This window comes from Onychostoma macrolepis, chromosome 23 (genome assembly GCF_012432095.1).
Source record: "Onychostoma macrolepis isolate SWU-2019 chromosome 23, ASM1243209v1, whole genome shotgun sequence".
Classification (NCBI taxonomy): Eukaryota; Metazoa; Chordata; class Actinopteri; order Cypriniformes; family Cyprinidae; genus Onychostoma; species Onychostoma macrolepis.
Window position 1 is genome coordinate 176,539 of NC_081177.1, and position 15,962 is coordinate 192,500.

General features: G+C 43.3%; 1 protein-coding gene across 1 annotated transcript in view; it reads left to right on the top strand.

Moving 5' to 3' along the window:
* The window catches only part of LOC131531631 (neuromedin-K receptor-like), a 47,354-nt gene that overhangs the window by 23,659 nt on the left and 7,733 nt on the right, over nucleotides 1-15,962 (top strand). The window contains exons 7-8 of the mRNA XM_058762523.1: nucleotides 8,545-8,715; nucleotides 8,896-9,038. Coding sequence (XP_058618506.1) covers nucleotides 8,545-8,715; nucleotides 8,896-9,038 — 314 coding nt within the window. The remainder of the gene's footprint in view (nucleotides 1-8,544; nucleotides 8,716-8,895; nucleotides 9,039-15,962) is intronic.

Consider the following 15,962-nt stretch of genomic DNA (forward strand, 5'->3'; position numbering starts at 1 on the left):
CACCAGTGTTAAGTGTGATGGATGTGGAGCAGGTGAATCCTGATCGAACATTCTGGGGTCTGTTGGTCAGGAAGTCCAAAATCCAGTTACACATTGAGGTATTGATGCCCAGGTCTCCAAGTTTGGCTATTAACTTGGTTGGGATGACAGTGTTGAATGCTGAGCTGAAGTCAACAAACAGCATACGTGCATAAGTGTTCTTATTGTCCAGGTGAGTGAGCACAGAGTGCAGTGCCATGGAAACTGCGTCCTCTGTGCTCCTATTGCTACGGTAGGCAAACTGGTGTGAGTCCAATGTGGATGGTAGAGAGTCTTTTAGGTGTTCCAGGACCAGCCGCTCAAAGCACTTCATGACGATGGGTGTGAGTGCTACAGGGCGGTAGTCATTAGGGCACCTCGGACTAGAGTGTTTTGGCACTGGCACAATGGAAGTGCATTTAAAGCATGTTGGTACGGCTGCTTGGGCAAGAGACAGGTTGAAAATGTCTGTAAAACCCCAGCGAGCTGCTCCGCACATGCCCTGAGAACACGACCAGGGATGTTGTCTGGTCCAGCAGCCTTGTGCGCGCTGATCCGGCTCAGTTCCTTGCAGACATCTGTGGAGGAGAGTATGATTGGTGGGTGGTCATCTGAGGGATTGAGCTTGGTGGCAGTTTCTCTGTTGTCTCTTTCAAAGCGAGCATAAAAGTAATTTAGCTCGTTCAGGAAGTTGACATCAGTGGCTGCGGGGGTGGAGTGGGTGGGTTTGTAGTCACTGATGGCCTGAATGCCCTGCCACATGCGTCGAGGGTCAGAGTTGGAAAAGTGTCCCTCTATCTTTAGCTTGTAGCAGTGCTTGGCCTTTTTGATGCCCCTCTTCAGGTTTGCTCTGGATGTGCTGTAGGCTTGTGCATCTCCTGATCTGAAGGCAGTGTTGCGTGACTTCAACAGGAGTCGCACTTCCTTGTTCATCCAAGGCTTCTGATTTGGATATGTGGTGATCTGTTTCTGGGTTGTAACACTGTCAATGGTGATATTGATATGATCCAATACAGAGGAGGTGTAAGAGTCAATGTCTGTGTGAGCGCCACTGGTGGCTTGAGAAGCAAACATACTCCAGTCTGTGTGTAGAAACCTTTCCTGGAGTGTGGAATCTGCCCCCGCAGGCCACACCTTGATGGTCTTCACTGATGGCTTCACACGGTTGATGAGGGGTGCATATTTGGGGGTGAGGAACAAAGAAAGGTGATCTGACTGTCCCAGGTGGGGGAGGGGTGTCGCAACGTAAGCTCCAGCCATGTTTGTGTAAACATGGTCTAAGGTTTTGTTTCCTCTGGTGTGACAGGAAACATGCTGGTGAAACTTGGGTAGCACTGACTTTAAGTTTGAGTGATTAAAGTCACCTGCAACAATAAAAGCCGCTTCCGGGTGATCAGTCTGTTGTTTACTGATGGCTGCGTGAAGTTCTTTCATAGCAAGCTTGGCATCAGCATCCGGGGGAATATAGGCTGCAGTTATAATGGTGGAAGTGAACTCCCGCGGTAGATAAAACGGTCTACATTTAACCATGAGAAACTCAAGGTTAGCTGAACAATGACTCCCAACAATAGCAGAGTTTGTGCACCAAGCTTTGTTAATGTAAATGCACAATCCACCACCTCTGGTCTTACCGGAGCCATCTAATGTTCTATCCGCCCGGAGTGTGTGGCGTCCCGCTAGCTCAATAGCGGTGTCCGGTATTCCGCTGTTTAACCAGGTTTCCGTGAAGATTAGGACGTTACAGTTCAAAAGTTTCTTGCTGTGTGTGATGCTGAGTCGAATCTCCTCCATTTTGTTCACTAGCGACCGTACATTGGCAAGGAAAATGCTGGGTAAAGAGAGCCGGTGTGGTGTTAGCCTTAGCTTAGCTCTTAGTCCTCCGCTTCCCCGCCTTTGTTTACGATCTCGGCGCCGCCTGCGAGCACTTCCGCCCGGCCGGGTAGGGTGCATAGCCTCGGGTGTCCTCGGGAGTCGAAGATTGTCCATAAAAGTGTCGGAAATTCGCAAACCGATATCCAAAAGCTCACAACGGGTGTACGATGTAAAGGCACAACTGTTCTGCACGAACAGGCCCGAGATGAGTAAGAAAAATACCGCAAAATTGCAAAATCTGGAGAGACCCAGAGCCTCGCGATGTACTCGCACCGCCATCTTGGGTGTAATTCACCCAAGTTAAGTTAAGTGGTAATTTAAAGCTTTCTATATATATATTTATCATGTCTGTGAGGCATGTATTCGCTGACTTTCGGTTCATTTTTGTGAAGCGCTCCTGTTCAAGACGAGACGGCGCATCGTTTCATTTATTTTATAACAAGTTTTTTTAATATTGTGAGTGCACACAAATAAAAGTAGACCCTTTACAATTCCGAATGACGTATTACTCTTACCTTTATGAGCAAAAATTACGGCGTAAGTTGTTTTCATTGAAAAAAATGCAATTGATTGCGCTGGCGCCTCCATGTCCTGCGCTTTAGCTTCGATCTCCGCACAAACTACTGGATGCGGCGCACATTTATCTGGTTTAACGTTTAAACATTGTTATATGCTTGAACTGTTTTAGTATATCTATAGATCGTATTTTAGGCAAGTCGTGATGATTTGAGAAGGCTAAATTGTTCAAACATGGCTATGATCAGCCTGCCGGTCTGCCGCTGGCTGCTTGGTCGTTACTTTAAGAAAGAATAAACTTATCTAATGAACAAAAAAATGCTCCAAACGTTTTTCTAAATGAACTTAATAAAAAATTTCGAAAAAAAACCATTACATACAAAACTGAACTATTTTAATAGCTGAAACAGTATAAGGCGATCGCGATTTCGACCGAGGGGGATTCTACCGGAACGTGATCTGTACGGAGGGGGACAACAACCCACTTTCCAGGAGAAGAAATGCCATGTTGCCTCCTGCTCAGGGCACTGTAACTACCACGCTGCTAGTTTCAGTTTTGCGTTAAATATTTAGTCTGGGCGTTTGTAATAAATGTTTATAGTGAATGCCACTGTAATTTTTGTTTGTTTTTTACTTATTTTCATTCCGTTTTCTGTTATTAACACTGCTAAATTTACAGGATTTTTTTGGAGTGAAGGGAATATAAATAAATGTTTCTAATGTTTGTAAACGTTTAGTTTATTTTACATTATTTATGAATGAATGATAAAATGTGTCTTATACATCAATCTGTCACAAATTCAGCCTCTGTGGCTCCCTCCAATCACCACCAGAGGGAACTATCACCAGAGTATTAACCGGTTCATTAAGACTTCATTTCCCATGTACCCCGTGCCAGAGACTGATCACCTGCACAGGTGTTCCTCATTGCTTGGTCTATTTAAACTGTGCCGCCTTGCTCTCCTTGAAGTCTTGTTTTGCTATGCAGTCATTTCTGAGCGTTTTCCTGTGTTTGCTTACCTGTTGATGACCTGGATTGTTTACCCGTTTCCGAAGGATTGCTGCCTGCCTCTTCTGACTCTGCCTGCCTTACTGAGTATCTCTATTGTCTGTTTGCCGCCTGCCTTGACCCTCAGCCCGAACTCTGTTTCTGATTCTGCCCTGCCTCTGCTATATCTGACACCAGTTACTGATTTATGCCTGTCTGACTTCTCTTGTGTTTCAATAAAACTGCACATGGATCCTGACGCCACTGCCTCATTACAGAAGACTTTGCCAGAAATAGATCCAGCAGTTTTCTACCACTTTACCACAGAGGTATCTGCCCAATCCTCAATGCTCGCCATCCACCAACAACTAGACCGGCTTACCTCACTAACTGAAGAGATGGTAAGGGCCTTGCAAGGCCTCCGTCTACAAGCACCCGAAGTGCAAGCTCCGCCTCCGAGCCCACCGTTTCAAGCTCCGGCTTCAACTACATTCACCGCCAGTCCTCGTTTGGCGTTTCCAGAGAAATTCAATGGCTCACCCATGAAGTGTAAGGGTTTTCTACTCCAATGTTCTATGTTTGTTAACCAACAACCCATGCTGTATCCCACAGACGACAGTCGCATCGCATTTGTCTGTTCGCTCCTCACTGGAAGAGCGTTAGAATGGGCTACCGCGGTGTGGAGTGAAGACCATTCTGTTTTCCCTTTTTTCTCTGCCTTTATCCTGCGGTTTAAGGAGGTTTTCGAACATCCCGCTGGTGGAAAGGAGGCGGGTGAGCAGCTGTTATCTCGCCAAGGAAGAGGATCGGCGGCTGATTATGCTCTTTCCTTCCGCACACTTTTCGCAGCTCAAACAGGTTGGCGGATGACCCGCTCAAACTACACTTTCGCAGAGGTTTGAGTCCGAGCTACAGTCTGAACTAGCCTGTCGGGATGAGGGAGATCCCTGGATCAATTAATTGAGCTGGCCATTCGGATTGATAACCTTCTTCGCTCTCGTCGTCAGACTCGTTTCTCCTCGGCTCCAGTCGGCACCACATTACCACCACCTGACACCGAACCCATGCAGACTGGTTTCACTCATCTCAGCGGAGAGGAGAGAGGAAGACGCATTCGTCTAAATCTGTGCCTATATTGTGGATTATCTGGACACATGAGAGCTTCCTGCCCCACTCGTCCACCTCACAATCCTGCTGCGGTGAGTCCGAATCTTAATCCTTCCACTGTATTAGAGATTGCAGTTACCCTAAAGATAAATGGGCAGATCACGGAGGCTAGAGCTCTGATTGATTCGGGGGCAGCAGGAAATTTCATTGATGCTAGTTTCGCAAAGACTCATGATATTCCTCTTGTTCCTGTGTATCTCATCTGGCAGTGGCAGCGCTTAGCTGGTCAGTCCGCTGGGCTCTGGCCGAGTCAATTCATCACCAAAGACATTGAGTTATGCATTGGAGCTCTTCACACCGAAACTATCCGTTTCTTCGTATTCCAATCTCCACAAACACCAATCATCCTGGGACTGCCTTGGTTGGAGAGACACAACCCCTCTATTTATTTCATGGTCCGAAAGACAAATTACTCAATGGTCCGAATCCTGCCGTCAGAATTGCCTCAACAATACTCCAGTCAGAAAGAAGGCGCACACCCCCATCTCACAACTCCCTGCCGAATACCACGAATTCGCAGAGGCCTTCAGTAAGATCAAAGCTTCCCAGCTACCTCCGCACAGAACAGACGATTGTGCCATTGATCTCCAACCAGGTTCTCATCCTCCTAAAGGAAGAGTCTTCCCTTTATCACAACCAGAAGCAGAGGCTATGAAACTATATATAGAAGAGGAACTCCCTAAAGGTTTCATCAGACCATCCACATCACCTGCCTCTGCTGGGTTCTTCTTCGTCAAGAAGGATGGAGGACTTCGTCCCTGCATCGATTACCGAGGTCTCAACGACATAACCATCAAATTTCGCTATCCCTTACCTCTAGTCCCTGCAGCTCTGGAACAGCTCCGAAAAGCAAGGTATTTCACCAAACTAGATCTGCGACGTGCTTACAATCTCATTCGTATCCGTGAGGGCGATGAGTGGGAAAACTGTCTTCTCCACCACAACTGGGCACTACGAATATCTTGTTATGCCGTTCGGGCTTGCCAACAGTCCTTCGGTGTTCCAATCCTTCATCAATGATGTGTTCAGAGACATGTTAAATCGCTGGGTAATCGTCTATATTGACGACATCTTGATTTACTCCGAGTCATACGAAGATCATGTTAAACACGTTCGGGCAGTCTTACAACGTCTCATCAACCATCAGCTATACGCCAAAGCCGAAAAGTGTGAGTTTCACCAAGAGTCAGTGTCCTTCCTAGGGTATGTGATTAGTTCTGGAGCGGTAGCCATGGATGACAAGAAGATTCGAGCAGTGGTCAACTGGCCTCAACCTACCACTTTAAAGGAACTACAACGCTTTTTGGGGTTTGCCAACTTCTACTGGAGATTCATTCGCAACTTCAGCACCGTAGTGGCTCCCATGACTTCGATGACTAAGAAGGGTAGTCAGCCCCTCACTTGGTCTCCGGCAGCCCGTTTGGCCTTCCAAACCCTCAAAGACAGGTTTACAACTGCACCCATCTTGTACCATCCTGATCCTGAACAAGAATTCATAGTGGAGGTGGATGCATCCAGCACAGGCATTGGAACGGTCCTTTCTCAACGTGCTTTGCGACAAAGAGTCATCCATCTAGTTCACTCAACTCCTAGCTCCGGACACCCAGGTATAGCAGCCACACTGCAATTACTGAATAACCGCTTCTGGTGGCCCACTCTACAAGCGGAGACAATCGCCTACATCGGAGGCTGTTCTACGTGCTCCATGACCAAATCATCTCATCAACTGCCCGCTGGTCTACTCCAACCACTACCTATCCCACAACGCCCTTGGTCACACATAGCCATTGACTTTGTAACAGATTTACCGACCTCGCAGGGTCACACTGCCATCCTCACGGTTATCGATCGCCTTTCCAAGGCCTGCTGCCTAATCCCTCTACCCAAACTACCCACAGCCTTCGAAACCGCCGAGGCTCTTTGTAACTACGTGTTCAGGTTTTACGGTCTTCCTGAGGATGTGGTCTCTGATCGGGGTCCACAATTCACCTCTCGAGTCTGGACCGCATTCTGCCAAATACTCAACATCAATGTCAGTCTTCCCTCCGGATATCATCCTCAATCCAACGGCCAGGTGGAACGTCTCAATCAAGAGCTCATTCGATTCCTCCGATCATACTGCCATCGAAATCAGTCCGACTGGAGCCGTTATCTATTCTGGGCCGAGTATGCTCAAAATTCACTCTGCAAACCTGCCACTGGTATCACCCCTTTCCAATGTGTCTTGGGTTTCCTACCCCCACTGTTCCCATGGTCCGGAGAACCCTCAGAACTCCCTGCCGTTGACTCATGGCTGCAAAGAAGCGAGGAGACATATGAGGATGAGGCTCATACTCCCCTCCAAAGGGCAGTGCGTCGAACAAGGGAACAAGCCTATCGTCATCGGCGCACGAATCCCAACTATCAGCCGGGTCAATGGGTCTGGTTATCCACTCGGGATCTTCGTCTCCGATTACCCTGCAAGAAGCTCAGTCCCAGGTACGTGGGTCCATTCAAAATTCTTAGACCAATAACTCCTGTTTCATTCCGTTTGGCTCTCCCTGCCCATTATCGTATCTCACCCACTTTTCATGTGTCCTTGCTCAAGCCCGCTGGTGGTTCGAGAGGAGCGGAGGACCAGGAGGAGGCTGGTGACCAGAGGGTCCCTCCCATCACCATAGACGGCGAACAGGCATACCAAGTTCGGGAGCTTCTGTACTCTCGTCGCCGGGGCAGAATAATTCAGTACCTTGTGGATTGGGAGGGGTACGGCCCGGAGGAACGGTCCTGGGTCAGTGCAGAGGATATTCTGGATCCCTCTCTTACCACAGACTTTCATCATGACCACCTGGATAGGCCGGCCCAGAGACCCCGTGGAAGACCCCGGTGTTTGCCTCTTCACGTCAGGAGCCGCTCACAGAGGAGGGGCTCTGTCACAAATTCAGCCTCTGTGGCTCCCTCCAATCACCACCAGAGGGAACTATCACCAGAGTATTAACCGGTTCATTAAGACTTCATTTCCCATGTACCCCGTGCCAGAGACTGATCACCTGCACAGGTGTTCCTCATTGCTTGGTCTATTTAAACTGTGCCGCCCTTGCTCTCCTTGCGAAGTCTTGTTTTGCTATGCAGTCATTTCTGAGCGTTTTCCCTGTGTTTGCTTACCTGTTGATGACCTGGATTGTTTACCCGTTTCCGAAGGATTGCTGCCTGCCTCTTCTGACTCTGCCTGCCTTACTGAGTATCTCTATTGTCTGTTTGCCGCCTGCCTTGACCCTCAGCCCGAACTCTGTTTCTGATTCTGCCCTGCCTCTGCTATATCTGACACCAGTTACTGATTTATGCCTGTCTGACTTCTCTTGTGTTTCAATAAAACTGCACATGGATCCTGACGCCACTGCCTCCTCATTACACAATCGACTTGTACCCCAATGCAACTTATCTGTGTGTCATAAAGTGATCATAAAAAGGCGGAGATGGTACAAGAATAGAACTGCCATATATGTACAAGTATACATACAGTACAGTGAGTGTCAATTTAATAAAAATAAATCAAAGCTTCATTTGTCAAACATAATGCGGCCCCTCACTTGGTGCGGAAAACTTGATGTGGCCCACGAGTCAAAAAGTTTGCCCACCCCTGGTCTAGTTACTAGCCTTTAGTGACGTGCATTGGTTAAGTAATGTGTAAGGCTTAAAATTTTAATCATATTAACTAAGCAGTTTAAGTGAGGGGTTTATAGAAAATAGTCATGGAATAATATATACGGAATCATATCTTCAGTCTTTTAGTGTGCTGCGGCGAAGAACAAAATACATTTGATGTTGGGTAATAGAGAGAAATCAGAGAGCCAGTTCTGCTCTGACTGTCATGACAGTGATTACATGCAGTATGTTATATGTTCTGATAGTAAAGACGCTGAGTCTCTAGAGAATCAGGAGAGAGCTATGAAAGCTCTCTGGAGATGACAGTGCTTTTAAGCGTGTGTGTGTGTGTGTTTCAGCTCTGCTGGGCCTGCTGCTGTTCGGGGTGATCTGGGCCGTGACGGGACCCTCGTGTCTTCCAGGACAGAACCTCTTTGGCCTGGTGATTCTGTTCCTGTCAGCCGTGTGTGGAGGAAAACTCATCAGCGTCTTCAGATTACCCAGAACCCCTCCAATACCAGCTCTACTGGGTAAACAACACTGAATGTGTGCTAAAGTAGTAGTAGTTATTCAAGATGACTAAACCTTCATCTGACAACACATATATCAGAGATCTGTATGAATGCTTTTTATGAATATTTTTGTATGAATGCACGCTCATGCATTCAGTATCTGTGATCTTGATATCATATAGTGTGTGTGTGTTTCAGGGATGCTGCTGGCCGGCGTGGTGTTGCGTAACGTTCCGTATGTCACAGACGCTGTTTATATTGATCAGACCTGGTCTGCGGCTCTGAGGAACGTGTCTCTCGCTGTGATTCTCACCAGAGCCGGGCTGGGACTCAATGCTGCTGTACGTGAGTGTGTGTGTGGGTATGTGTGTTTCAGTGTGGTTGAAGTACACAGGTTTGTCTATACTTGTCTATACATGTTTGGGTCATTCCATGAAATCGGTGCCTTTTGCGTCCCTAAGAAATATCAAACATAGAATTAATATAGCAACAGATAAATTTATGATTTAAAAACATAACAATAATGTTTATTCTTTCATCAGTATTACATTAAAAAGTCAATTAAATAATAATAATTATTATTATTATTATTATTATATTATAATTAAATAATATTTAAAATAATTTATATAGCATTTATGCTGATAAGTGTAAGGTTTTTGGCCTGTCCCTCACTATAATTTTTCTTTTTCAGCAGGAGTTTTAATTTGCAAAATGAAGGCAAAATTATATAAAAATCACATTTGCATATTTTTCTAAATACAGTCTCATTGTTAAGCAATGTTTTTGACATAAGTATACATTTTTCCATAAAATATAAATCATTTTGTTGGTGTCCCCTGATTTCATGTCAGCCCTGTTACCCTCATCAAAAAACCCTGGCAAAATAATGTACATTCAAGTGACATCACTTCTAGGAGGTTACATCATCTCTCAACCAGGATTCCTACACTTAAAACACAAGCATGTTTCTCTCTCACTTCTATAATGTTCTGTTTTTGATGATTTCATGAGGCTTGACTGAGTGGGGGACATCATGCAGTGTCAATACTGTTACCATTTTTAAAATGTAAATTTAAACAATTATTTATTACATTTAATACACTGCTCAAAAAAATTAAAGAAACACTTTTTAATCAGAGTATAGCATCAAGTCAATGAAACTCCTGGGATATTGATCTGGTCAGTTAAGTAGCAGAGGGGTTTGTTAATCAGTTTCAGCTGCTTTGGTGTTAATGAAATTAACAACAGGTGCACTAAATGGGCGACCCCAAAACAGGAATGGTTTTACAGGTGGAGGCCACTGACATTTTTTTTCCCTACTCATCTTTTCTGACTGTTTTTCACTAGTTTTGCATTTGGCTAGGGTCAGTGTCACTACTGGTAGCATGAGGCGATACCTGGACCCTACAGAGGTTGGTTCATTAATAAATGTGCGATTAGTTGACTAATGCTTCAAATGAACGACTACTAGTCAACCAGAAAAATCGGTAACACTTTACAATAACAGTACAGGAATTATCATGTACTAATACCTTAATTAATAATTACTTGACTATGAACTAATGAAGAGTTAAGACATGTATTAATCAAGAACTAATGAAGAACTAACTTAACTACGACATGAGTCATATGAATTACCGCATGAATAACACCACCTTAATTACATGTTAGTTCCTGCATGTTAGTTAATGTATTAATTAACACTTTGGGGTAAACTAAATCAAACATGCTCTAGAAGAAAGATTCATGAAAATGGCACACTGCAAAATTGTTTATAAATTTTCCACCTGCAGCTATGTCACAAACATCAGCGAATGACGGTGGATTTCTTGCAATATTAACGTTTAACCAACTCATCCAACGCACAATGATGCATTCATAATTAAAAACAACTTCATCTCATCCTGTTTTGAGTGATTCCACTGCTGCCCTCCTACAATAACGTATTCATTAAGCAGATGCGATTTTCCAAATTAAAATCAGTGTTAGCATAGAGATGATGGTTATGTTATGGATTGGTTTACTGTCTTTATATCATAATAATGCACTGAAATCAGACGTTTGTCTTGTGTTCTTGCTCTTCTTTTGGGCCACTATTGCTCCTTCAAAATGTTAACCTTCCTCCTACCGTTCAGTTCCTTCTCCATCCAAATGCAGCCACATGACCTCTGCTCTTCCACTTTTTTACAAACCACCAAAAAACACCAAATATCTGATTTAGATGAGCTGAATATGTATAAAACATGTGTAATTGATAACTTTTTAAAGATGTGCCCTCCAAGACAAGTCATGACATGATACATTGACAACTCATGAATTCATGTTAAGTTATAAGTAATTAATGATGAGTTAATAATATTGTGCCCCCCCCCCAAGTAAAGTCATGACATTATGATACATTAACAAGGCATGAATTAATGTTAAATTAATGATGAGTTAGTAATATTGTTTTTATTTCATTAAGATATTCTTATCAATGCATTTTTATCATTTTATCAATAAGTGATTTAGACTTTTAGACCTCTTAACCTACCTCCAAACCTAAACATTTTATAAACATGCAAGAAAATAACCATTTTAGTAACAATATAGCATTAAAAGTTTTTATAATCGCTAATCCCACTCCTACATCTACACCTAAACATAGCTATTTCTGTACAGTAGAAGAAAAACATGACAGACAGATAAATGCAATTACAATCATTTATTTACAATAGTCTAATCTTGAGGTCATAAACGCATGAATTAGCATTTCTGCATTTGATGTTGAGAGCATAGGTCGCAATTTAGTTTTGAGATGGAAAAACGCAGTTTTACAGATGCTAGAAACATGGCTTTCAAATGAAAGATTGATATCTTCATTTGAGCAGAATTTATGTTGTTAATCGCTGAAAATATTATCCAGATTATTTTCCTGATCCTCTCCCTCTCAGTGAACTCGTGAAAGCGTGCGCGTGCAAGCATCATTCAAATACACATAGACATAATATACGTAGACGCCTCATAGACTGACGCTGCCTATTGGAGCTGACGTACAGCGCGGCCGCCATCTTGGATGGGTCTCCAATGCGCCCCCCCTGCATTAATTTCTACTGAGGAATGTGTATCCCCAACTACAATAATCATAACTCCCCGAATTTTTACCGGATTTTCACACGGTTTGGTTTGTTACAAACTGCAGAGATTTAGTTTTTTAGATTTGGACGCTGTCACACATGAAAAAATACGTGCTTTCATGCTAAAAGACTTTGTATTATGCTCTTTAACAAAGACATATGGTAGGCTATGGCATATTGATAAATTAATGAATTTTATATTTTAATAAAGAAACAAGTTTGATTGTTCATTTGAATTTATTTCTCTCTCTCTCTCTCTGTCTCTCACGCACACACTCAAACACACACACACACACACACACACACACGCGTGTGAAAAGAACTTAAAATAATAGTGGAAACAACTTAAAATACGCCATAATGTTTGCTCATAAAGATAAGAGTAATACATCATTCGGAACTGTAAAGGGTCTACTTTTATTTGTGTGCATTCACAATATAAAAAAACATTGTGCTTTTATTAAAATAAATAGGAAAACAGATGCGCTTGCCGTCTCGTCTTGAACAGGAGCGCTTCACAATGATGAACTGAAACGAATTGAGTCACAAATATGATAAATATATCTATAGAAAGCTTTAAATTACTACTTTAAAACGAAATAATTCAAATCGAAAACAAAACTCTTTCATTATGTAATCCAGAAGATGCATTTCTCTCTAAAGGCTCGTCCAATGAGGAGATGGCAAGTCATTTTTCATCACCGTCTAAAATATAAAAATAAGGAAAAGCCTAAAACAGGCCCTATTATATTTTTTCAGATTTTTACGTTGCTCTGCTCTTAATTCCTTAACATTTAAAGGGTTTTCTGCAACGAAATTTTGTCTGCATGATATGTGAATTATTTATTAGCCTATTTTTTTATCCATGCAGCAAAATGCTTTAAAAACAGCTGTAAAAATTACTTTAATCCAGATGATTTTAAAGAACTTTTCACTATAAATTTTACGGGTAGATAGTCGATAGAAATACGGCTATAATCTACTGCTGAAATGTTTGCGGGGCAAACCTCAGGTCAGTCTGAGCGCTCATGGTACACACAGTGCGTCCAGCCGTACACCTGTACACCTGCAGGCGCCACTGACCACAAATGACACAAGCATGAAATGATGTCCCCGAGTAAGAACACATCCTCTGAACGTTGAAGAACAGAAAAAAAACAGCAAGAGATAATGAGAGAGAGAGAGAGAGTACCAGTTCCTGCTGTAATAATGTTACACGTAAGTAACGTTAGTTACGATGACATAATATTATAAATGGTAAAATAACCAAAATTATTGTTCAATCTTACTTGTGAAAGGTAATCCCACGCGATCTGGTATCTGCGCGGGTTATTGCAACAGTAAACTGCACAAAATACGGGCATAAATTGCTCGCTCTCCGTTGACTCCGCTGCTATCGTAGAGCGAGGAGACCCAAGCAATATGGCGGCGACGCTGGAATACGTTCCAGCATGTACGTATATTATGTCTATGCAAATACACACCTCACCAGAAACACGGCATGTCGCGATCTGTGACGAAGGCAGGCGAGAGCCAATGAGCGTTTGATTATCCTGCCGTAAAACCTGTCGTTTGAAGCGGCAACATTTGAATTTGTAACGAACTCGTCAGTCAGCGCGGGCTTTGCTGTTTACGGTCGCTGGACTCACTGCTCGGGATGGAGATGAGGATCGTCGAATGAAGGCTTGGATTTGGGTCTGTTCCTCGCAGTCGTATGGATTCTGAAGATCTGGATTACAGCGCACGAATAAAATAGTTTCATTTCGTAATTATGTTGCGGTTTTGGTGTTTTTTTTTATAGTTCTATTGTCAGTCACAGCATGTCGGAGATTACGCCTTTTGTGGCCCATGGCAAACAAAGTAAACATTTCATGACAAGTAAAGGTTAAACCATTTAAAATGTTATTTATTTTAAGGTTTAAAGTTAAGTCTTGTTTAACTTGTAGTCCTATTATTGGAAACGAGCCGGCAGCAGAAATCACACAATAAAACGAAATGTTATCGTTTCAATATTACTAACTCATCATTAACTTAACATTAATTCATGCCTTGTTAATGTATCATAATGTCATGACTTTACTTGGGGGGGCACAATATCATTAACTCATCATTAATTACTTATAACTTAACATGAATTCATGAGTTGTCAATGTATCATGTCATGACTTGTCTTGGAGGGGCACATCTTTAAAAAGTTATCAATTACACATGTTTTATACATATTCAGCTCATCTAAATCAGATATTTGGTGTTTTTTGGTGGTTTGTAAGAAAGTGGAAGAGCTGCATTTGGATGGAGAAGGAACTGAACGGTAGGAGGAAGGTTAACATTTTGAAGGGGCAATAGTGGCCAAAAGAAGAGCAAGAACTCAAGACAAACGTCTGATTTCAGTGCATTATTATTACATTTACATTTATGCATTTAGCAGACGCTTTTATCCAAAGCGACTTACATTGCATTCAAGTTACAGTTTTTACATTTTATCTGCTCTTATGTTATATTATGATATAAAGACAGTAAACCAATCCATAACATAACCATCATCTCTATGCTAACACTGATTTTAATTTGGAAAATTGCATCTGCTTAATAAATACATTATTGTAGGAGGGCAGCAGTGGAATCACTCAAAACAGGATGAGATGAAGTTGTTTTTAATTATGAATGCATCATTGTGCGTTGGATGAGTTGGTTAAACGTAAATATTGCAAGAAATCCACCGTCATTCACTGATGTTTGTGACATAGCTGCAAGTGGAAAATTTATAAACAATTTTGCAGTGTGCCATTTTCATGAATCTTTCTTCTAGAGCATGTTTGATTTAGTTTACCCCAAAGTGTTAATTAATACATTAACTAACATGCAGGAACTAACATGTAATTAAGGTGGTGTTATTCATGCGGTAATTCATATGACTCATGTCGTAGTTAAGTTAGTTCTTCATTAGTTCTTGATTAATACATGTCTTAACTCTTCATTAGTTCATAGACAAGTAATTATTAATTAAGGTATTAGTACATGATAATTCCTGTACTGTTATTGTAAAGTGTTACCGAAAAATCTTTAGTTGAGGGCAGCCCTAGTAGTTTGTATGGCCCCATGTGCTTGTATGCATGCCTGACAACGTTGGTGCATGCTCCTAATGAGACGACAGATGGTGTCCTGGGGTATTTCCTCCCAGATCTGGACCAAGGCATCACTGAGCTCCTGGACAGTCTGAGGTGCAACCTGGCGGTGTCGGATGGACCGAAACATAATGTCCCAGAGGTGTTCTATTGGATTTAGGTCAGGCGAGCGCGGGGACCATTCAATGGTATCAATTCCTTCATCTTCCAGGAACTGCTTGCATACTCTCGCCACATGAGGCCGGGCATTGAGTGCTCTAGGAGGAACCCAGGACCCACTGCACCAGCGTGGTGTCTGAAAATGGGTCCAAGGATTTCATCCCGATACCTAATGGCAGTCAGGGTGCCATTGTCGCCTGTAGAGGTCTGTGCGTCCCTCCATGGATATGCCTCCCCAGACCATCACTGACCCACCACCAAACCGGTCACGCTGAACGATGTTTCAGGCAGCATAACGTTCTCCGCGGCTTCTCCAGACCCTTTCACATCTGTCACATATGCTCAGGGTGAACCTGCTCTCATCTGTGAAAAGCACACGCTCCAGTGGCGGACCTGCCAATTCTGGTGTTCAATGGCAAATACCAACCGAGCTCCACGGAGCCAGGCAGTGAGCACAGGGCCCACTAGAGGACGTCGGCCCTCAGGCCACCCTCATGAAGTCTGTTTCTGATTGTTTGGTCGGAGACATTCACACCAGTGGCCTGCTGGAGGTCATTTTGTAGGGCTCTTGCAGGAGCAGATGCCGGTCCTGCTGATGGGTTAAGGACCTTCTACGGCCCTGTCCAGCTCTCCTAGAGTAACTGCCTGTCTCCTGGAATCTCCTCCATGCTCTTGAGACTGTGCTGGGAGATGCAGCAAACCTTTTGGCAATGGCACATATTGATGTGCCATCCTGGAGGAGTTGGACTGTGCACCCTCTGTAGGGTCCAGGTATCGCCTCATGCTACCAGTAGTGACACTGACCCTAGCCAAATGCAAAATGAGTGAAAAACAGTCAGAAAAGATGAGCAGGGGAAAAAAT